Source organism: Sus scrofa, chromosome 15 (genome assembly GCF_000003025.6).
Source record: "Sus scrofa isolate TJ Tabasco breed Duroc chromosome 15, Sscrofa11.1, whole genome shotgun sequence".
Classification (NCBI taxonomy): Eukaryota; Metazoa; Chordata; class Mammalia; order Artiodactyla; family Suidae; genus Sus; species Sus scrofa.
The window spans coordinates 45,424,296-45,448,481 of NC_010457.5; the positions used below are offsets into that span (position 1 = coordinate 45,424,296).

The 24,186-nt window shown below is 44.9% G+C and overlaps 1 protein-coding gene and 1 long non-coding RNA gene across 2 annotated transcripts in view; both read right to left on the reverse strand.

Annotated features, from left to right (window-relative positions):
• ENPP6 (ectonucleotide pyrophosphatase/phosphodiesterase 6) overlaps positions 1-16,838 on the reverse strand; it is an 83,329-nt gene extending 66,491 nt beyond the window's left edge. The window contains exon 1 of the mRNA XM_021074886.1: positions 16,498-16,838. Within this exon, the coding sequence (XP_020930545.1) occupies positions 16,498-16,756 (259 nt within the window). The 5' untranslated portion in view covers positions 16,757-16,838. The remainder of the gene's footprint in view (positions 1-16,497) is intronic.
• LOC110256950 lies at positions 12,948-16,491 on the reverse strand. The gene is made up of 2 exons (XR_002339036.1): positions 14,770-16,491; positions 12,948-13,823 (listed from the first exon to the last, which is right to left on the reverse strand). It is a non-coding gene; the product is annotated as an uncharacterized LOC110256950 (long non-coding RNA).

Sequence of the window (24,186 nt, forward strand, 5' to 3'; positions counted from 1 at the left end):
AATCACAACTCTGAATCTTACCAGGGCAAGGGATGTGGGTAAAAACCACATTTGTGCTTTGAAAAATAGACAAATGGACTATGGCTTCAAATGCTACCAAAGCTGTGGTGACTGTTCAGGGGCCACGGCTCAAATAACAACACCGCCTTTCCTGTGATGTGAGCCAAGGTCAGACAGTTTGGTGGGGGGGGAGCAGACCAGAAGTGGTCACACAGTAGCTAAGAAAGAGGACCTCGTCACAGCATTTCAACTGACTCCTAGGGACCCTCAACTCCCTCATTTTTTTCAGAGAAGAAACTTGAACCCAGAAAGAATGTGAGGCCACAGGGTTTCAGACAGCACCAGAGCCAGCCTTGAACCAATGACTCTCACTTCAAATCCATCACTCTTCTCACGCAGACGTCTTCAAGAGACAGAGAGGAAGTAACCGGGCCGGAGCCCAGGATCGGCACACAAACGTGGAGGGGAAGGGGCATCGTGTGAGGGGAGAAGTGGGCGCATCTGGCCATGACCTTGGAAACTATAAAATACAGCTAAGGAAAATACGGGTAATCTTGTTCTGGCAGAAGCATTGCCTTTTTATTTCACATTATTAAGAAATTCATATTCTCCCGCTGACCACAAAAGCACCTGGAGGTGGAAGCCGAGGAGAATAGGATAGCTTCTACCTCACACCGTGTCGCCTGAGGGAACGGCTGTTTCTGAGAACTTTTCCAGACTCTCAGCTATAAATGACTTAAAACTCCCAAACATAAAATCTCTTGGGAGTAAGACTGGAGTTGTTTTAAACCACCAGAGCATGGGCTTACTCACCAACTTGGAATTTAGTGACAAGGTAAACCATAAGAGTTTTACACTGAGGGTCTATTTGCCTCTTCAAATATTTGATGGAGATTGCAAAATACTTAATTATACCCATTTCCCGCTCTGCATTCCTAAAACCTCTTCTGGGTTGGGTGTGGCCTGGCGCTGGGGAGAAGAGAGTCTAGGGCTGTGTCTGAGGCAGTCTTTGCCACGTCCATTTGGAGTTCTCATCTGCTCTGAAACTGGAGATGTTCCTCTTGATGGGCAGGCAGGTGGAACTGCCTTTCTCAAGGAGCAGGGGGAGTGGGATGCGGCAGAGAATAACTTAACAGGAAACTGGCTGGGTATTTAGGATAAAGCAATTGCCAAGTAATTTGAAAACAAATACAAAGGGGGTACTTACTGACTTCCTACTAAGTGTCAGGGAGCACCAGACACTTGGGAGGGATGTTGGGCTGCTGGGACCTTGCCCTCAGGGGACCACCAAGCCCTCCCAGGCCCCCAGAACCAAGTGTACTTCGAAGCAAGTAGTCTGGGGCAGTGCCTCGGTGGTCTGGGTCAGGGTCCCAGATGTGGGCTTATCAAAAAGAGGCCTGTTTAAACCATTCGTCAGGACCGCTCAGCAAGGCCCATTTGAGATAAGCAGCTAAGTGTCTGAGGTTGAATCCTCTTTTATATTCAATCCCAGAAGCGCTTATTGTTCGCTTTGTCCATTGAGACACACAAAGGAGGGTTTAAAAACATAGCTGCCCGTGAGGTGACTTAGTCTGTTAGGAGCCTGGAAAGGCGGTGACACACGCACTGTGGGGTCTGTGTGTGCAGGCATGTCACGTGCACAGGCAACCATGGGGTCCCTGAGGGACAGACACTGAGACGGCTGCATGGGCCAGCGCTGCTCTGACAGAGCCCAGGACTGTAGCCTCCCAGCTCGGCCGACATGGGGCTCTGGCACAAGTAATTTAATGTCTTACAGCCTCGGTCTCCTGGTCTGTAAAACCAGGCTAAGTGTGCCTACCTACAGGGTTTTCTGAGCACTGACTAAAATAGCATCTGAAAGCATCCAGCTGTAGACGCACAGACTAGATAGAAACACAGCAGACGTTTGGGAAATGTACATTCTGTTCCCTCTTGAATAAATCTGGCTGCTTATAACAAAGGAGGACAATAGGGCCAATGCAAAGATAGAAGGCCCCATTGTCCTCACAGCCACTGACTCCACAGACCAGAGGCAGCGTGGTGGAAACTCAGAGTGATGGCTTCAGGGCAGAAGTCCTCTGACTTATGTCCTAGCTAGGTGACCTCAGGCAAACTACTTACCCTCCCTAGACTTGAGTTCTCTCCTCTACAAAATTTCCCTTCCCTAACTCCCAAGGTGATTATAAAGAACTATTGAGATATCAAGATTAGAGGCGTTCCATTATGGCTCAGCGGTATCCAACCCGACTAGTATTCATGAGGACGTGGGTTCAATCCCAGGCCTCGCTCAGTGGGTTAAGGATCCGGCGTTGCTGTGAGCTGAGGTGTAGGTCTCAGATGCAGCTTGGATTCGTGATGCTATGGCAGTGGTGTAAGCCAATGGCTGCAGCTTCGATTTGACCCCTAGCCTGGAAATTTCCATATGCTGCAGGTGCAGTCCTAAAAAGCAAAAAAAAAAAAAAAAAATTTTAGAAAGGAAGAAGCTCATCCAAGACAGAGGCCATGGCCCAGCCACCTTCAGAATAGTAAGACCTAGAGTAAAGTTCGTATCTCCCTGACTAGGGAACATCCTGTATGAATGTACTTCATGAATATATGCCAACATTATAAGTTGTAGTAATGACCAAATTCTGTGGTTCAGACAGTAAGTGGTAAAAGAGCCAGCAAATGGATGAAAATGAGATCTCAAAAGCACCACTCAGCCCTGAAACGTTACTCTCTGTGGGTCAAAGCCCTATGGAGCAGAGGCAGCTTATTTTGGCCTGAAAGAGAAAGATGGGTGGAGAGAAGCTGGGGCCGGGGCTCAGGCGGAGGTTCAAGGGTTCCAAGAAGGATGGGAGGTGAGCCTTATGGAATCAAGAAATAGTATAAGCAAAGGGAAGGACCGGGCGTTTTCAGAGAGGCCGCCAATAAAACCAGGGCCATATAGAGGTCATTCCCCTAAATTCCACTGCAACAGGGGTTTCACAACTGGCCCACAGAACCCTGATGATCCCATGTTTGACGGGCAGGAATTAGTCTGCTGTCCAGTGAGGCAATCACCTGAGGTGGATTTTCAAGACACCCACAGAGCTGGCTGTTCAAAAGACTAGTCAGATCAGTGGTTGAGAATTGGATAAATAAAGTCATCTTTGTTTCCTTTGATTGTTTTAGCTTTTAGCAGATGTTGACACAGTCTGAGAATGAATTCTCTGGAACCGGCTCTTATCTGTTGCATCAGAACTTGGTGAGGTTACTTAAGGTTTTCAAAGGCCAGCAGCCAGACCTCGATGATCATCCAAGCACTAGGAAGTAAGGGGGACAGCTTGGCTGAGTCCAAACACACCCCACCCTCAACACATAGTCTTCTAGATGATTCTGCCGCCTCCCTGACGAGATATTTGTTGAAATCTACACAGAAAGCTTCTTCGAATCGATCTCCACTGCGGCTTACACATCCTGGGAGATGTTAATGAGAATAGAAGTAAAATCAACCCAGGCAAGTAAGTGCGGCCACAGAAGAGTGGGTGCTCAGCGGAAGCAGGCAAAGTGGCTGGTGGTGCTCAGAAGGAGCAGGCAAAGTGGCCAGTGTGGATAAACAGGGCAGGAGGCCTGGCAAGGATGCCTCGGCTTCCATCCCTGTACACCTGATGGAGGTCAGACCTTGGTCTGGACTCAGCAGCCTGCACTTGGTAAGGCTCTGCCCTCGTCTAGATGCTGGAGCTGAATCTTACACCTCAGTCCCTGTTCTGCACAGCATGACAAATAAATGCACTGGTGTCTCTAAGGCACCTTCTGAAAGCCATTGGGAGAATTCTGCATTGGGATAGAGTGGATTTTGTTAAATATTCTGAAGCTCATTCATATAGTTTCAGCGTTCTATTTTACATGGACAGATGCATACTAAAATGGGCTCTGAAAGTCACACACAGAAACGTACCAGAAGGGGTGTCATGGTTTGGGATGAGGCCAGCTGTCCAAAGCTGCAGGGGAATAGGCCAGGCTAGGAGTAACCAGAACCTGGAATTGGATCCACCCACAGAGCCCAGCAAAACTGGCATAGCCCTGGTGCTAAGAAGTCCAGAACCACAGGCTGGATGTGGCAGTGGAGCTCCTCTGGACCCTGGGGAGAAGAAGCACAGCCCATGTGAGGATGAAGGAGGTATCTTAGAAGCCTACAGAGTACAGCCAGAAAAATCCAGAATCCAGTGAGATAGACAATGGTTTGTTAGAAAATAGTGGAACCTCAGCAGATGAGTTTCAGCAACAAAACTCCAGGGACTAGAAGAAAGATTTAAAAAAAAAAAAAAAACAGAAGGCTTTCACCATGGGGTCAAACACAAGTCCAGTGACCAGCACCGAACCGGAGAAGTCCAACAAACCTGGACCAACCATCTCTTCTGAGCAAGCTCTGGGTCTAGATGCAGTGACTGCCCTCATACATCCCACTGCCCTTGCATGAGTGTAGACCAACAGCAGGGCAGGCTGCTGTGTAGACTGGCCTGTGTGGAAGCCCTTTGCAGGCTGGACCCAAGGTAGCGCCTGGTAGTCTGTCTTTAGTCCTGCTCCTCCAAGGGCAGTGGCAGCACCCATGAAGTGATAGTGTTCAGGGAAGGATGGTGATTGATCCTTAACCATGGGCCTCCTGGCCCTGGCCAACTGTTGTTTGCAAGTGTGCAATACAGATCAAGAGAGCCAAACCAAACCACAAAACACTGCTTTATACCCACTGGGCTGGGAAACAGCTTTTTTAAATGTATTTAAATGTGAATATATCTTCCCACATCACAAGAGGGAATGCAATGGACTGCATATTTGTATCCTCCCAAAACTCATATATTAACAATTAATCCACACTGTAATGGCATTAGGAGGTGGGGCCTTTGGGTGATGATTAGGTCATGAAGGTGGGACCCTCAGGAATGGGCTTAGCACCCTTGCATAACAAACCCCAGAGAGCTCTCGCACTCTCTTTCTGCCATACAATGAGAAGGCAACCTGGAAGAGGCCTCACCAGAACCTGACCACACCGGCACCCCGACTTTCAGCCTCCGGAACTGGGAGAAACATTTTTCTGTTGTTTATCAGCCACCCGGTCTACCATGCTTTGTTACAGCACCCTGAACTAAAATGGAGGGCTTAATCAACATTAAATTAAAATGTCTGTTTATTCAATTAGAGATGAGCAAGTTCCACCAGATACGGATACATCTTTCAATCGAATATTTTGAATAGATAAATCATATTGTTACAAAGGATGGGCCACTCACACCTCTCTCTCTCCCCTGTCCAGGGTCCATGCCAATAGGTAACCATGGTTCCTAGTTTCTTATGGATCTTTAAAGATCTGTTTCCCCTCCAGTTGGCCCAAGGGCCCTGATATCCCCGAATGGCGGTGTTTCCCCGTGGAGTCCAGCTGGACAGAGGGAGGGAGAGAGGCTGTCTCTACAGCACAGAGCCTTTGTGACCAGAGACTTGGGGATGTATGTGAAAAGACTTTTCAAGAACTGATCACTTACACACAGGACATGGCCTGGCTTCTGGGAATGTCGCAGTCTGGGTGACAGGGTGGCATTTTCCAGAGGCTGCTGGAACCAGGGGTATAGGTTCTGGTGGCCTCTCTGAGGCGCCCTCATGCCCTGACGTGGCCCAGCCACACATCTTCCCCCTCTGGGGGGGCTCTTGGTGGGATGCGTCCAAGAGAGGGTCCACCTCCCTGACACATGAGGATTCTAAAGGCTAGAAAGGGCATTCCCATGGCCAGCGGGGTTGGGCCTGACACAACCCCCTTTCCAGGTTCTCATTTGTCTGGGTTGTAAGGGTGGGGTTCGGGGGAGCATGTTCCAGGCTGGGTCTGGTCTACAGGTGAGTGACCGAGAGGCCCCATACTTGAAGTTTTCTCCCTAACACTAACTTTGTGCAAGATTTTTACCCTCAACCATTAGAGCAACAGAATGTTTTTTCAAGTCCACCTGAGAACGCCAAATCCTTATACATATCAGATGATTTTCCAGGGCAAACTAGATGTGCCACAGAGCCGATGGGCTAATTTATTTGATTTGAGTGCAGGATGCGGAAGAGCCCAAGGCCCAGGGGCTCCTTAGGGAGAGTCTGTGGGTGTCTTGCCCACGACAGCTACAGACACAGGCACCCCCTTCTGCTGCCTCCTGCCCTCCCCTCAGGCCAGAGTCCTGGTCAAGGGCCAGCAGCAGCCAGTGGGATGAGCTTCAGCCCACATTCTTTGAATGTATAAAAATGGCAAAGTGAAGTTACTGTGACTATAGCAGGAGAAGGGTCACAGAGCCTCACTGAGAAGTGGATCCCTCTGCCTCACTGTGGACACCAAGGGCCAGGGTTCCTTGGAAACGCACCAGTGGATTGCCAGAACATTCCCAGAACATGTCTGGCACACACTAAGTGCACAGCTAACCCCAGAGTCCATCTCAACCAGTATCTCTTTAAAGCAGTGAGAACTGAGGACTGGGAAGCAGTGTCAATTATCCACAGTTTCAGCAGGTCATGACGGGGCCAGGAGAAGACATCTGGTCCCCGACTCCCTCCCTCTGGCCCTACAGGGCCTACAAACCCACTGCACGGCAGATACTTTGGTTGGGCAACCTGGGGTGAACAGACGGGGCTGCTTACACCCAAGGTGACTGGGCAGGGGCCTGGCCTCTGAGCTCACCTGCCACCCTTCATGGCCCGCATTACACAGGTTGGGACACTCTGCTGCAGAAATTTACGTGACTCACAGTGACCCCACCTGTCCTCCTGCCTCAGACCTGGCATCACAGGAGTACTCACTCTTGAAGGTAGGCACCCAGGGCAGGTTACTTCAATAGGGGGTAAAGTCTTGGCAGCATCCCTGACTAGAAGCCTGTCTGCCACCTCAGCCTGGGCGACTCTGTGTCCAGGTGAGTCTGCCCTCACCCAGTTCCAGCCCATCTGTCAAGCCCTTTCTCCTTGCAACGGAAAGAGCTGCAGACAGAAGTCGATTATGATCAGGCACAAGCTCCAACAAGAGCCAAACACCACACACAGGACCCAGAGGGGCCGCAGACCTGCTCCAGGTCCTCGTCCAGGGGACCCTGGACACAATGGCCCTATTCACAGAAGGATGGGGACTCTGAAATGTGAGTAGGTGCTGTTCAAAATGTCTCTGAAATAAATGTTAACGTGCTGATTCAGGCTCCCTCCAAAGCAATTTTCAATGTTCTTTAACCCTTTGGAGGGGGTGCATAGCATTCATGATGAAGCAGGTCCTGAGAGCAGCCTGTTTCATCAAACCCCAGAAGCCTTGGCAGGAGGTGCAGGGTCCTATCCGTCAGCAGTAGGGTGAAGGCGGGGAGAGATGGGGGAACCTTCTGAAAGAGGGTTTGCTGTCATTCTAATCAAAGCTTTCGCCAGATGTTTCAGCTCTGCCCACCACCCTCACCTTCCCTTCTTCAGGGAGCAGGTTTCCAGCAGCTGAACCCCACATAACAAGAATGCCCACTCATCGCCATGGAAGCCAAGAGAAACATGCTTTTTGAAAAGTGGCTCTTCAGTGTAGAGAGGTCTGTTGATGGGAGCTGAAATAATGATGTGCCAGGAGAGATGATTTTTGTAAATTCTTGGAACAGGCTTTTCCCTCTGGGCTCGAGCCAGTAAAGGTTCTTCACGGCTTCTGTCGCCCGACACCTCGCAGGTCCAGCGCTTCCGTAGGTGGCTTAATCAAGACCCATTATACACACCACGGTTTAACTGGGATCAGGAAAAGATGTTGTTAGGTGTCTCTGGGAAGTAAGTGACAAATTTAGGTAAAAGTTCACACAGATGAGAAGATGGATTTAGTTGTGTGTCAGAAATATCAAGCAGAGAGCTGAGAAGTCCATTTATTGGGGTCCACTAGGACTCACAAGAGCAGACTCTTTCCTTGACCCCCATGATTATCTACATGTTTCTGGAACTTTCTTTTAAGATACTGTGTCTGATCCCCTAAAGGGCCAACTCCAGGTGAATATACTACTCCAACTGGAAATCTACTCCGATGAAAATTTGCTTTGTCAAATAAACAGCCATCCGAACTGCCCCATCTTGGCTCAGAGGAGCCCCAGACTTCTGAATTTCTTGTGGGCTTGGAATGCATTTGGGCTCCCTTCTTTTAAGCTCCTCCATCTTAACTCCTTACCCAATTAGCAAGTTCTGCCTCAAAGATGCTGTCAAATGCAACTCTTCACTTACAGCCCATCATAAAGAATGGAGGCCCAAACATTTGAAGCAAGAAAAAAAGAAGAGGTGGAGCCTATTGGATTACATTCAATTTAGCTTTCGAAGACTTCTATCAATTGCATGTCTTTAAAAAAACAAAACAAAACAAATCCATCTCTCCCTCTAACCCTCCCACGCACACCTGGATGGTGAGTGGGTTTAGCATCCTTTCTCTCTGTCTTGCTAATGCATCTCTGACTGTTTCTTTGACTTTACTTGTGTCATATCCCTCATGTCATCACAATCATACATATACATAAAGATCTAGTCCCAAATTCATCTCCACTAAAAAATCTTTCCACTCATCTTTCAATGTCTCCTTTAGATCCACCTTCTGTATGGACATGTTCAAGACCATTATAATTCCCAATAAGACCTCCTTCCTTCCCTGACGTGCGGACATATCTCTAAGCCATTCATTTAAATTAAGATCTACAAGTTTCTTATAAAATGCAATTACTATCCATCCTAAGATCCACTGCATAAATGTTAAAGACAATTCCTGCCCCTTCTATGGAAGGAATATACATCTTCAACTACGGGCATCAAGCTAGGCAACATGATCTGCTTATGAAACAAATGAAACGGGAGTGGACGTGACTTGTGCCCCCTCTGAGCACAACTCATAAGCATCATTACATTGTTCTGCCATTTTCCCTTTTCTCTCTAATATTTGGAAGTTACTTTTTCAGCCTATGTCTCAAAATAAAGAGGAAATGGGGCAGTTAATCCTTAAAGTCCATGTACACGAGGGAAAAATAAACCTTAGCTATAGTAAGCCTCTGAGATGAACCTGTTACTGCAACACAATTTAGCCTCATGTTATTGATAAAGTGGGTAATAGGTGCAGTGTTCATAATGGTGGTTTTTATATGAAGTTTCTCATTCTGTCCTCACTACTGGGTAAGCTTTACTTTCTCCATTCTATTGATAAATAATATTACAATTCAAAAGAACTTGTTCAAATCCTGCAAGTCACAAAAAATGAGAGAATAGATGAAATTAGACCTTCTGCAGCAGATTCATAGCTCTTTTCCCCATGTGTTGTGGGTTGAACTGTGTTCCTGAAAAAGATAACGTTAAAGTTCTACCCCTTAGTACCTGTGAGACGTTATTGAAAAACAAGGACTTGGTAGGTGAAATCAAGTCAAGATGAGGTCACGAGGATGGGCCCTAATCCTATATTTCTGGTGTCTTATAAGAAGAGACATGCAGGGAGAATGTGATGCAACAATAGAGGCAGAGACTGGAGTGATGCATTGATGCATCTAAAAAGCCCAAACACCAAGGATCACTGGACACACAAGAAGCCAAGAGAATAGTACGGCCCATTTTCTCCCCTGGAGCCTTCAGAGAGCACACGGCACCTCGATTTCAGATTACCTGTCTCCAAAACTATGAAGGAATAATTTCTATTATTTTAGGCCACCGTGTGTGTGTGTGTGGTAATTTGTTACAGCAGCCCTAGGAAACCAAAGGCCAGGTGACCCCCCCCCCCCCAATTTCAGGGCACAAATCTTCAGAAGTTCTCAGTAAATAGGCTTGGGGGTGAAAGCAGTCTGTCTCAAAAAGCTTTCATTCTTCTACTGGCCACAAGCGTACTCATCCTGACCCATTCGTTTTCGAGAGGTGTATTAACAAACTACCACAAGCCAGGTGGCTGAAACAAGATAACTTTATTTTTTACAATTCTGGAGGCTAGAAGTCTAAAAGCAAGGTGTCATCAGGGTTGGTCTTTTCTAGAGCCATCTCTCCTGGGTTTGTTGATGGCCACCTTCTCTCTGTGTTCACATGGACTGCCTTCTGTGCCCAGCTGCATCCTGATCTCCTCCTCTTATGAGGACATCAGTTATGTTGGGTTAGAACCCACCCTCACGGCCCCTTAACTTTACCGTTTTAAAGACCTGATCTTGAAATAAGGTCATATTCTGAGGCACTGGAGGTTAGAGCTTCAACATATAAAATGTTCTCAAAATGTGTGTTTTGGACAAGGGGACACAATTCAGCCCCAAAACCATTTCACGTTTTCAAATATCCAAGGACCCTCTCTCAAGACTGGCCATTTCAGCAATCTGGAGCGGAGGCTCAAGGACAGTCTTGCCTGGAGTTCCCGTCATGGCGCAGTGGTTAACGAATCCGACTAGGAACCATGAGGTTGCAGGTTCGACCCCTGCCCTTGCTCAGTTGGTTAAGGACCCGGCGTTGCCATGAGCTATGATGTAGGTTGCAGACGTGGCTCAGATCCCGTGTTGTTGTGGCTGTGGCGTAGGCTGGCAGCTACAGCTCTGATTAGACCCCTAGCCTGGGAACCTCCATATGCCACAGGAGAAGCCCAAGAAAATGGCAAAAAGACAAGAAAAAAAAAAAAAACTAAAAAGGACAGTCTTGCCCTTTGAGTCTTCAGACCCATCTCTCAGTCCGACTGCCAGGACCACACTGAACTTGACCTTTGCTGTCTTCTCACAGTAGTTCACATTATTCTGAACCATTTGCCTTGTTCGTGCTTGACTGTTGCCTCTGCCTTCCTGACTTCAGCAATCTTAGCTAGATTAGGCTCTGTCTTGGGCCAAGCTGATGCCTAGTGTTCTGGTTAAACTTCTTCCCGGCACCCCAGGTCTCTGATGCCCTACTCCCTCCTCAAAGGTGACTCTCCTTTCCACCCTCTTGCTGCCTCCAACCTTACAGACAAAATGTAAAACAAAACTGAGAGACATTTTTTGAGGTATATAAGATGCCTAGACATAAATGGTAATCAGTTCACCTACATGGCTGTTAACTGCTTTCATAAAGCAAAGCATAATTTCATTTTCCCCCCTTTGTTAATTTAGTAGTATCCAAAATCAAAATAACAATCAACAAGTTTCCTGAAACTCTGAGTGTTTTAATCATTATTATAATGCTTCTTCATTAGGACACATTTTATTCGAAGACGACAGAATATATAATCCAGTGGGCGCTTTGATAACAAATAAGGAGAGTGAGTGGTCAGAGGAAGCTGAGTGATGGTAGCATGTCCAGGGAAGATGTGTCCATGGCAGTGACCATGGGAAAGAGATTTGAAAAAATGACAGAGCAGACCTTGGGTCTTCCTGGGGAGAGTCATTCTAGCCAGGAGGAACAGCAAGTTCAAGTGTCCTGGGGTGGCCACCTGCCTGGAGCAGGCGAGGAAGCAAAGGGGAAAATGAGGGAAATGGTGGGGCACGAGCTTGGAAAGGAGCTCTGGGAGGCTCTATGATCCACCTGGAACATACAGTCAGCTCAGCTGTGAAAGGAAGGGGGTGAGGAAGATGAGGAGCAACCACAGACGGGAAGTCGGTGAATAGGAGGAAACAGAGAGATGAAGTGACCTGACAACCGAGGGAATGGTCAGGAAGGAGGACTGACCCTTGACCACCAGGAGGTCACTGCCAAAACAGAGGCATGGCTGGGTTCTGTTTTTCTTTTTTTTTTTTTTTCAGGCCATACCCGCAGCATATGGAAGTTCCCAGGCAAGGGGGTGAATCAGAGCTGCAGCTGCCTGCCTACACCACAGCCTCAGCAATGCCAGATCTGAGCCACATCTGTGACTTACACCATAGCTCACAACACCGGATCCTTAACCCACTGAACGAGACCAGGGATCATACCCACATTCTCATGGATACTAGCTGGGTTCTTAACCCGCTGAGCCACAAGAGGAGCTCCCATGACTGGGTTTTGTATGAGAGAGAGTGAGAGGGAAGGAGAGGACATATGGAGAGAACCAGTTGGAGGAAGCTTCTGTATCCAGGGAGGCGAATTGTCCCCATGCAAAGGCTGATCATGGTGGTGGGGGGGAGGCTAGGGAGCCCTGGAGGCCACGTCCACACTGCTTGTGCTGTGGGCGGGCAGAGACCCCTCCAAGTGAAACCTGAATTCTCCAGAAGGCTGAGGATGTGGGCTTTTTCAAAACGTGATGTCTCATGGACTTTCGGGATTGATTTCCTTTAGTCCAAATGACAGCCGGTTTTCCTTTAAATCAGCTCTTTTCTGAGAAGCGGGGGGCGGGAGCAAACCTTACCGGGCAAGGGAAAAAAACAAACCTTTCCCGGCAATCCTTTGCTGGAGAAGTTGGGGCCCTGGTATGGGGGAAAACACGTGCCATTTGCAGGAGTGCAGTTGGAACTATGCTTCACAAATACTCATCCTCAGCACTCTTTGCTTTGCTTGGAATCCATGAGAGGATTAATCAAGGACCTTTCTGCTTTCTGGACTGGTCTTAAGGAGACTCTGTCCCTAGGTCCCAGGTCACACACACAACCTTGTGGACATGCCAGGTCCCGAGTCAGGGCCCTGCTAATTGCTGTGTGAGGTCTGGGCCTCTGATGCCCACCCTTGACCTCAGCCCTGCTCAGATGTTCTTAGGTGTCTGGAAGGAAGCACCCAATCTCCCTGCACTTTATTTACCAGTTTCTAAATGTAGACATGACGATAACATACTCTACAGCAAACTTCTCGGCATATGTTCATCTCTTGTAGATTATGTTCAGGAAGATTAAATTCTAGACCAGCTTCCCTTGCTACTCAGGACATTTCTGGGCCACCTTCCTCAAAGGCTTAATCAGAAGTGTTTAAGTTACAAACAAATGTTTGCCATTTGCCCTGGCAAATGATGCTAAGTTGTGCCACCTCAAAACATACCAAATATTTTCTCTTATGCATGATCTGGATTGAACAAATCACTGCTTTTTGTCCATGGATTTTAGGTTAAACTTTACTTGAATCAAATGGAGATTTACCTCAAAAAGAGAAAAATTTTACCAAAGGATCCAGAGTAAGAGATTAAAACAGAAAGCTTCCCAATAGCAGTTATTCTGTGGTTATGTTTTCATTAAAATTAAGTTGATCTACAGACAGCTCTTTGGAAAAGGAGCTTATGCATAAAGTAAGATATTATGATAAATGCCGTGCTTGTGGCTATTTATTCCAGCTCAGAGCCCACCTCCTTCAAAATTCTTTCACACACTACTCCAACTAAAAGAAAATTTGCCTCCCTTCTGGTCTTTTAGAGCATGTTAGGAAACCACCCGCTGGTCCTGTGTGTCCTAGTCTGCCGGGCTGCCATAACAAAGCACCACTGACAGTGGCCACACAATAGAAATGATCTCTCAGTTCTGGAGGCTGGAAACCCAAGATCAAGGAGTCATCAGGGCTGCCTTCTGGTGAGACCTCTCTCCTTGGCTTGCAGATGGCAACCTTCTCACTGGCCTCATGTGGTCTCTTCTCTGTGAACACTTATCCCTGCTGTCTCTTCCTCTTCCTAAAAGAACACTGGATTAGGGCTCCCACTAACAGCATCATTTAACCTAATCACCTCTCTAAAGGCTATACCTTCAAGCATGGTTACACTCTGAAGTATGGAGGGTTGGGATTTCAACACATGAACTTTGGAGGGACACCACTTGGCCCCTGTCACTCATTTCAGATATTAGTAGATGCACGCTGCGTCTCTCCTCCTCAGCTTGAACGTTGGCTCCCTGGGCGAGTGGCCCTGTTTTAAGATTCTGTGTGTCTCCAAGAAATCAATTGCTTGATGCATTTTCTTGATCACTGTTGGAACTGTGTTCACATCTGTCCTGAAGCAAATACATTTCGTGGGAGAAAAAAAAAAATAAGCCAGAGTGGCTTCATAACGACGGGGTTGGATGGTTTCCAAGGTTCCTCACAAATCCTGTTATTGCTCACTTCCCATCATCATCCAATGGCTTCCCACAAAATTCTCCCCTTTAGAGATCAGTCTAATATGCAGGTCTCCCAAGAGGTGCCAGGCCTAACTTTGACTGATTTCATGCCTGCATCTGGCAGCACCTGAGACTCCTGACTGATTAGGACCCAGAAGCTGAGGTTCAGAGCAGTGCAACAGTTGCCCAAAGTCTCCCCAACCCTGCAAGGACTCCAACCAAAATCTCCACCTCCAAGGCCAAGTTCTTTCCAATAACCCATCATTCCTCATTACGCAAAGAGAAGAAAGAACACAGGGTCTTTATGTCTTATGGGCAGTAATTCACGTAAGGAAGTGAGATCGAATTCTGTGGAACACTAAAACAGCATAACTTTTAATACCAAAAGGATCTAGCATTATTTTGTTGGTTCATAAAATGCTCAAACCATATGTTTAAGTACAATTCTCAATGGACATATCCTTCCTTATATGAAAAGAGAAGTTTTTCAACATCAGGTGAAAAAATAAGCATGGCTATTGGGGGAAATATTTTAAGTTTAACCCTGAGTCAATTCCAGGGCAGAGGAGATGACAGCGACTTCAGAGCCAGGCATCTCCCAGCCCACAGTCCTGTTCCAAGCCTTCATGTCCATGCAGTCCGTACAAGACAGGTCATTCCCAAGGACGTGCACATGAGCGCGAGTCTTGCTGGACATGTCCTATATACAATGCTACTTCTATAGAAGTAAAACCAACTACGTATTGAGCAAAGTTTCCTATCAGATGATACACTTTGCCATCAAAAACTACACAGGGCGCACACGTACGCAGAGCTTGTGGTGTCCTCGGGCAAGACTCACTTTGAAGGCAGAGGTGAGAACTTTGTCAAACATTTGCGGTACCCGACTGTCCCACCATGAAAAGGGCCCTTCTGTCAGGACTTGACCAGGGAAAACACCCATAGCCTGAAAAGAAAATGTCTTTGCGTGACTAAGGCTTTGTGCAAATCAGGCCTTGTGCCACTATCAGGAATGTGCGTCTGACAGACAAAGGGCCATGTCACTGGTGTGGCTTCTCCATGGAGACTGTAATGGTCCCTTTTTGCTCTTTGGTGTCTGACTTGCTAAAATGGATTTTGTTCATCTTCCAGTGAGACTGAGTGCACGTGGCAGTGTGTGAATTGAGTCTCCCAGCAGAACTCTAAAAGGCTCTGGAGGGGCGCGCGCGGGGCGGGGGGTGGTCTGCGTGCCTGAAACCCTCTGGACAGGGCTGAAGCCGGCTGGAGACACAATAACATCTATGTGTGCCCAGCAGCCCACAGACTGCTTCCCTGCCAGGGGAGGACCAAGCCAAGGGAGGACGAGGGGACATGTGTTCATCCTCTTTATCTTAGAGATGCAAATTTCTGTCTGTTGGGGAGATTTTTCAAAAGGAACAAGTAAATTCCTTGCTTGTGTGCAGTCTGGATATTTTTTTTCTCTCCATGCCTTTATTTCTAATTCCCCAAAATGTCTTTCCCCATTAATTTTATGGCATTTTTTATGTACACGCACATGGAGTCAGAGACAGCAATTTGTCTTTCCAGAATCCTTGGGCTGCGCAGATCCATAAGGAGATATAGGAATTCTCATCCCCTCCTGTTAACATAATTCACAGAGTTCTCCCTGTGCTCAGAGCACTCGGCTAAGTCCTACATGAGCATCAATACCAGTGCATTCTTAACAGCCTCCCTGGACAGTTCACTGAATTCTTTCTGAGCGCCTCTTGCTGGCCCTCACAAATGTTAGCTGATAAACAAACTAGGAATCCCACTGTGTGAGCAGGAAGCACATTCTATTGCACAAAACGGAGGATTGAGTTCATGGAATCACATTTGGCGCACTGGCAATCCCAGATGAAGGTCATCTATAGGCAAAAATCAGCTTTCCCAAACCCGGGTATGGTCTGGGTTAGCAGGGGGTGGGAGGAGGTGGGGGCCGAGTTTTGTTTTGTTAACAGATACTAGAAGTTTAGAAGGGGAATCTGTGCTATACATCAATTTTTTCTTTTCCATGCCATTTTACCTGGCCCAGAAAGGCAAATGAAGGAGCAAATAGTATTGCTAAGGGCAACTTCAGGATATGACCTGAAAAGTCATCTAGGAATCCCACGTGTAACGTTCATAGTCTAGCATGTTCATAAACAAACCCAAACACCTCCAGGATGACAAATGACTGCAGAGCAAAGGGACAGAAGGGAATCCGATACAAATGAAGACCTGTTGACTTTTTAAACTTGAACTTAGAAAAAAACAGAGATGGCTAGAATTTTTTTAATTGTAAAACAAATGACTGTTTTAAAAATCACCCATTCATGTAGTTCTCTGAGAATTCACACTGAGAATCCCAAACAGGTCCGTGGGGTAACTTTTGGAAAACAGCACACCTGTGAGAAAAAAATCTCAGCCAAGAACACACACTCCTTGCCTATCTCTGGTGTCCCAAAGGATGAGGGAAACTGAACACTTAAACAAGACTCTAATGCCAAGAGCAAACTGTTCCTGTTGGACTCCAGCCCGCCCCAGCCCCAAAATAGGACCCGATACTCACCGGTCATCAGGGTGTAGTAATTCGGATAAGAGAGACTAGGAAAGTCGGGGGTCAAGTAATCCACTTTTACTCCCCTGCTCACAATCTCTTTGAAGCCAGGCAAGGACTCCAGGGCCTCATCACTGATGTAGTCCGAGCGAAAACCATCCAGCAGAAACACCAGGAGCTTCCGGCGGCCCGAGGCTGGCTGTGCCAGGCTGAGCACAAGGACCAGCAGGAGGGCCCCGAACTTCATGGCCATGCTGCCAGGAGCCTGCATGAGCCTGGCTGGCACAGCCGTCCCTTTGCAAAGACTGAGGATGGAGAATCTGTAGCTAATCTCTCTTCTAGGGGCTGGACCTTGACTGCTGGCCTTCCTGAGCCAAGTTCACTTTCAGAATTTAAAGGTACAGCACCCCTTTTTAAAAACCGCTATGCTCACCCTTTACCAGAAAGTCCAGAGACCGACTCCTTCAGAGAAGCCAGGTTCCCAAACAACTCAGAATTAACACCAGGGGAGAGAGTGCAAACTTATTATTTGGGGCAAATGTTCCAGAAATACAAGCTCCCACAGAGAGGTGGAATTTTAGGAGATGACAGAGGTCAACACTAACTTTGCAGCTGGACTAACCAAAGGGAGGAGCCAAGGAAAAGGATAATCTTTTAATTTGCTGTTATCCCACGTCTCTGCCCAATTTAAACTCTCTCACCAACTTTTTCATTTACAATTTGGTAACACAAACCTCAGGATGTAAACAAGAGACAATAAAATCCGCTGAGCATACTGGTGGAGTTTTCAGCAGTGCCTCCAACTCCACAGCATTTAAAAAACTAGTTCTTCGTCTATGTCCCAGCCACTTATTTCTTTCATATACATCCAAATACAGCGTTTATTGTTTTATTTTTCAAGTTGCCGGTGTCCAAACCCAGCTATAGGAGGAGATGCCTCTCAGCAGAGCCATAGGGACAGAAAGCTCCAGAGCTGAACAACTGAGTTGGGGGTCATCACTGGCAGATTGGTCTGAGGCAGCACTGCCTCAAGAGGGCAGCAATGAGGAAGACAGTTGGAGGGCAAGAGTTTGAGATGGACAAGCAGAGCTAGAGGTAATCATTCAGGCTTCTCGGCAGGAGGGGCCAGGCAGAGGCTGACCCACAGGTCGATGAAAGGCAGCAAGCACAGGTGGGCCAGGTGAAAAAGCATGGAGTCCAGATGCCCGAGGTTCCCTAGGGTGGGTCTTTCATTTGGCAGAAAATGTAGTCTAAAGGCTTTTAAAATGTGTGTGGCCCAGAGCAAGCGCTTAACAAATGCTAACTATTATTAGCATTAAACTGTTGCTTGGCTCCTGGTGAAACTTGCAAGGCTCAGGGCAAAGCTTTGCAGGGACTGAAGGCAGTTGGATACCAGCCACTCTGATCTTGATCAATTCCAGAACTGCTGTCATCCAACCTCCGTCCTCTGCCTATGCCTTCTCTTCTTCTCATTCTATTGCATTTAGAGTCAATCCCTTACCTGAGACCACTGGTCTCTTTCTACACTGTGCTGAAAAGAAAACCATCTTTGCCAAATTACCAGTCCCATCTCAGCTGGCTAAGACAAGGATCAGACTTCATTTTCCCAATCAAAGTAATGCTTTTTACAATTTAAAAATATATATAAGAGCAAGGGGAGAGTGTATTCTTTTGTTTTTTTGTCTTTTTAGGGCCGCATCCACAGCATATGGAGGTTCCCAGGCTAGGGGTGGAATCAGAGCCATAGCCACTGGCCTACACCACAGCCACAGCAATGCCAGATTGGAGCCTCATCTGCCACCTACATCACAGCTCACGGCAATGCCAGATGCTTAATTCACTGAGTGAGGCCAGAGATTAAACCTGTACCCTTATGGATGCTAGTCAGATTCCTTTCTACTGAGCCACGCCGGACAGGAACTCCACAAAGAGCATATTCTTAATTTTTGTTAGTTTGAAAACACAATGTTATTCTTATTTGAGTTGTGCTGTATTGTGCTGTATTGTTATTCTAAAAGGAAGGGAGGAGGAAGAAAGGAAGGAAGGAGGAAAAGGGAACGGTGCTGCCAACAGTGACCACCACACACAAACTGAAAGAGCCCAAGGAGGCAGCAGACAAAGCTAGACATGCTCTGGCAGCTCCTGAGCAGTTCCAAGTCAGGGAGCTAAGGAGATGACATAATAATGCAAACCCACATGAACTGTCTTGGTGGGGAGGGTGGGGGCCTGAGCTCCCTTGTGGACTCCAGGTTTTAAAGATGAATATAATAGGGACATCCACTTTTCCCTGTGCTCTCTGGGGGTCCCACCCAAATATGTTTCCTGAATGCCTCACCCAGCTGCTGAGGAGGTCAATCCTTAACTGATGGGCTCTAAGTTAGAGTGTTCACAGATTCCCAGAGGTTCCCAAGGCTCCAGACAGCACTGGGATGTGTCTGGGTGGGAGCACTGTTGATATGCACTATGTCATTTTATGATAATGTTTAGAGAGTTTCTCTAAAGCTTTGGGTCAATAAATTATTGTACATAAGCATCTTTAATACACATTCCAATATATGAAGAAAGAAAGAAAGACATGGGATGGATTTCAAACCAAGGAAATCCTATCACTGCCTACAGTTAGACTCCTGGTCTTATACCTTGTGGCCTAGAAAAGGCTGGAAATAAAGGCTAAAAGGCAATAAGGAAAGGCAACATATCAGAAAATGTGGTTAATATTAAGTGCCCAAGTCTTGTGATCCAAGACCTTGTAGGTCTGTTACCTGGATGCCCTCAGCTAGGGGTGGTTATCAGTGTCTAATACTTAAGAGTGTAACTTGTCATTTGTTTCTCAAGAATTGACAAGGCTATAACTCTTCCCCCAGACAATGCAGAAAAATGAAAAATTCCCTCCAGAACTTGGACCACCTTTGCCCTGAAAGCTGCTCCAGGTCTTGCCAGGGACATGCATGAGCTCTCAGGAATGTGCTGTTCAGCTCGGCCAGCACTCTGGTGCCTGGCCTCCATGGAACAGAAGGAAAGAGTCCTGGGCCTTGGAAAAAATATATATATGATTTTAGAGCCTGGGTTCTGGCATTATGCAACTGTGTGATTCTGAGAAAGTTCCTGCCTTTCCATGCTTTAATTTTCCCCTCTGAAAACTGACAGAGGCTTTAAGGTCCTTTCCAGCTATAGAGTCAATTAGGTTCAAAAGTTGTGATCCAACATCAGCTTTCACTGATCCTGTTAATCCATAACATTTTTGTCAGCCCATGTCAGCCCATATCAACACTTACCGTCCCTAGAAATTAGCAATTCTTAGATTCTCAAAGTTCTTGCCCCACACCCTGACCAGGGCAAGTATTCCATCTGCCCTCACTCTGGTCATGCCTTGGAATTAGAATCTCAGTACATTTTAAAGGACTGAAATCCTACAGAATATGATCCAGATCCAGGATAATATTTTTTTTTAATTAAGACATTTACAGATAAACGAAAGCTGAGAGAATTAGTTACCAACATATCTATACTACAAAAGATACTAAGGAATGTCTTTCAGAATGAAGAGAAATAATACAAGAGAAAAATTAAAATCTACAGGAAAGGAATAAAGAGAACTAGAATTGATAAATATATGGATAAATATAAAAGACTATTTATTTTTCTTTTCTTAATGTTCTTAAAAATTGTTAAAAGTAAAAAAACACTATGATGGGATATATAATTTATAACTTATAAAGAATTAAAAGATATAAAAAACAGTAGCTTAAAAGACAGGAGTAGGATGTTTAAATGGAATAAAGTTGTTCCAATTTTTTTCCATCTATTAAATAGGAAAAGTCAGATGTGAAGAATAAAATCTAAATTGTTACAATCTACTAAACTCTAAGCAGACTGTAACAAGGACACATATTGTAATGATAAGAGCAACTACTAAAAAATAATACAAAGAGGAACAGCTGAAAAGCCAATAGAGAAGTAAACTACCTCAAAATAATAAAGACCACATATGACAAACCCACCTTATACTAACATCACACTCAATAGTGAAATGGAAAAGCTTTTCCACTAAGATCAGGAACAAGTAAGGATGCTATTCTCACTATTCCTATTTAACATAATGCTGGAATCCCTAGCCAGAGCAATTAGGCAAGAAAAAGAAATAAAGGCCAAGTTGCAAAGGAAAAGTAAAATTGTCTGCATGCAAATGATATGATACTATATGTAGAAAATCCTAAACACTCAAAAAAAAGTTTAAAAAACAGAATAAATGAATTCAGTAAAGTTGCAGATAAATGAGTTCAGTAAAGTTGTGATTTTATTCTTCACATCTGACTTTTCCATTTCTATACACTAGCAATGAGTTATCTGAAAAAAATATAAAGAAAACAATCCCACTTACTGTAACATCAAAAACAACAAAATTATTTAGGAATAAATTTAACTAAGGAGGTGAAAAATCCAGTCTATAACCCCAAAATCACAATGTATTGATGAAAAAAAAATGAAGAGGATACAAATAAATGGAATGATATACTATATTCATAGAACAGAATAATATTGCTAAAATGTCCACACTATCCAAAGCTATCTATAGATTCAATGGAATCCCTATCAAAAATTTAATGACAGTTTTCACAGAAATAGGAAAAATAATCCTGAAATTCATATGGACCCATAAGAGATCCTGAATAGCCAAAGCAATCCCAAGAAAGAAGAACAAAGCTGGAGGCATCACACGTCTGATTTCAAACCTTATTTGAAAGTTATATTAATCTAAATAGTATGGAACAGGCATAAAAATAGACACACAGACCAATGGAATAAAATCTAGAGCCCAGAAATTAACCCAAACATATACAATCAACTGATATTTGACAAGGGAGCCAAAATACTCAATGAAAAAAGGACAGTCTCCCCAGTTACTGTTAGGAAAACTGTATCTTCATACACAAAAGCACAGAACTGTCTTATACCACTCACAATAATCACTTGAAGTGGATTAAAGACTTAAACTTAAGACCCAAACCCATAAAACTCCTAGAACTATAGGACAAAAGCTCCTTGATATTGGCATTGATGATAATTTTTTGGATATGACATCAAAAGCACAAAAACACAAGCAAAAATTAACAAATGGACTATATCAGACTAAAAACCTTCTGCACAGCCAAAGAAACAGTCAGCAAAATGAAAAGGAACCTACAGAATGGGAGAAAATATTCACAAACCATCGATCTGATAATTTGTTAATAAACAAAATATATAAGGAACTCAACATCTCAACAGCAAAAAACCGAACAATCCATTTAAAAATGTGCAAAGAGCCTGAACAGACATTTTTCCAAAGATGACATACAAAAGGCCAACAGGTACATGAAAAGATGTTCAATGTCACTAATCATCAGGGAAATGCAAATTCAAAACCATGTGATAGCACCTCAAACCTCTTCAAATGGCTATTATCAAAAAGACAAGTGACAACAAGCATTGGAAAAGATGTGGAGAAAAGGGAACCATTGTGCACTGTTGGTGGAAATGTTAATGGATACAACTATTACGGAAAACAGTATGGCAGTTCCTCGAAAAATTAAAAAGAGAAGTAACATATGATCCAGCAATCCCATTCTGGGCAAATGGCTGAAAGGAATTAACTCTGTCTTGAAGAGATAACTGCACTCCCATGTTCATTGCGGCATTACTCACAATGGCCAAGACACAGAAACAATCTAAGTGTCCGTTAATGAGTGAAAGCATAAAGAAAATGTGATATGTATATAAAATAGATTATTATCCATAAAAAAGAAGGAAATCTTGCAATTTACAATAGCATGGAAGGACCCTGTGGGCATCATATTAAGTGAAATAAGTCAGAAAAAGACAAATACCATATGTTCTGACATACACATGGAATCTAAAAAACCAAAATCAGGGAGTTCCCGTTGTGGCTCAGCAGGTTACAAACCTGACTAGTATCCATGAGGATGTGTGTTCAATCCCTGGCCTCGCTCAGTGGGTGTTGGATCTGGCATTGCTGTGAGCTGTGGTGTAATGCAGACGTGGCTCAGACCCCATGTTGCTATGGCTGTGGTGTAGGCTGGCACTACAGCTCTGATTAGACCCCTAACCTGGGAATTTCCATATGCTGCATGTGCAGCCCTGAAAAGCAAAAAATTAAAAAAATAAAATGAAAAACCAGAATCACAGACACAGGGTCGCATGGTGGTTGCCAGGGGCTGGGAGTGGGGGAAATAGGGAAATGATGGTTAAAGGGTACGAACTTTCGTTATAAGATAAACAAGTTCTGGGGCTCTAATGTACAGTATGGTGACTGTAATTAACAATTCTCTATTACAGACTTGAAAGTTGTTAAGAGAGTAGATCTTAAATATTATCACCACAAAAAAAAAAGGTAATTATGTGAGGTGATGGAGGTGCTAACTAACCTTACTGTGATAATTGTTTTACAATATGTATCTGTACTGAATCAAAAGAGAGAGAGAACACTGCTAAGTATTAGAATGAAAGGTAACTAAGAGTAAAAGGCAGCATTAAAGAAAATTCAAACAACAATCATTCTATTTGTTTCTACTAGGAAAGAATGTTCATCTGTGCACATTTTAAAGGGTCTTCAAGAACATGCTCCATATACAAAAGGCAGCTAATGAAGCAGGATCACACAGATACTAAGTGGACATCTAAGAACTGTTAGCCTGACTCTCAATCTCAGGCTTTGGTCCTACTGGGCCATTTCATGGTAGGGAGCAGGGGTCCTCTCTTGATTACTGTCAGCCATCACTGAGGGAGGACCCATATCAGCCTTCAAAGGAAGCCTCAGACTCATGCCTACAAGCCTGGTCTTTCCTCTCTAGAGTACAGATAAGGGCTGCGCTCACCCCACCAAACTCCTAGTCAGTTAGACTGAGTTATTACATATCTTTTAAGGTTCCTCATACAATTTTGATCAACAGTCGGGTTTGGGAACCACAGCTGACAATGACGGGCAGCAATGGACAAGCCTGAACATGGTCATGCCATCATCAGATTTACATTTTGGAAAGCAGGAGGCTCTGAAAGGTGAGTGGAGGCAATATCCATGTGGTAGAAGCAAGAATAACAACCCCTTCCCTGACATTAAGAACTTTACATGCAATAATTCACTCAGATCTTCTGACATCTTCGTAAGGTAGGTGTTTAAACTCCTACTGTGCAGAGGAAATCAAGGTTCAGAGAAGTCTAACATCAAAGAGCCTGAAGTGTCAGAACTGAAACCCAAGTCCAAGTCTTCTCTATAGATTTATATTTTGGGGGTATACATTCAATTTGCAAAATTAGGAAGAAAAATCAAAGCCTCTATAAAAGATAAGATAATAAACCCAAAATAGATTTAGTTTATCTTGATTAAACTGAGAGGGGGAAATAGAAAATCACCATTAGAACACTGCAGAAATAACCATCACAGGCAACATTCACTGACGGATTCTAAAATTAGTGGGAGATCCAGAAAGGAAGGAAGTGTACAAAAAAAACAAAAGGATGGGGACATATTAAAGGGACATAGGAGCTAACCTCGGGCCTCCAGTGGCCAAAACCATAACAATCTGAACCTTAAGATAAATAATGCAATACTGGAATATTAACCCAAAGAATAAAATAAATTTAAAAAACTGAATGAATAAATACATGGGGAGAAGTAACAAATCTTCCTTACAAAAGAATTCA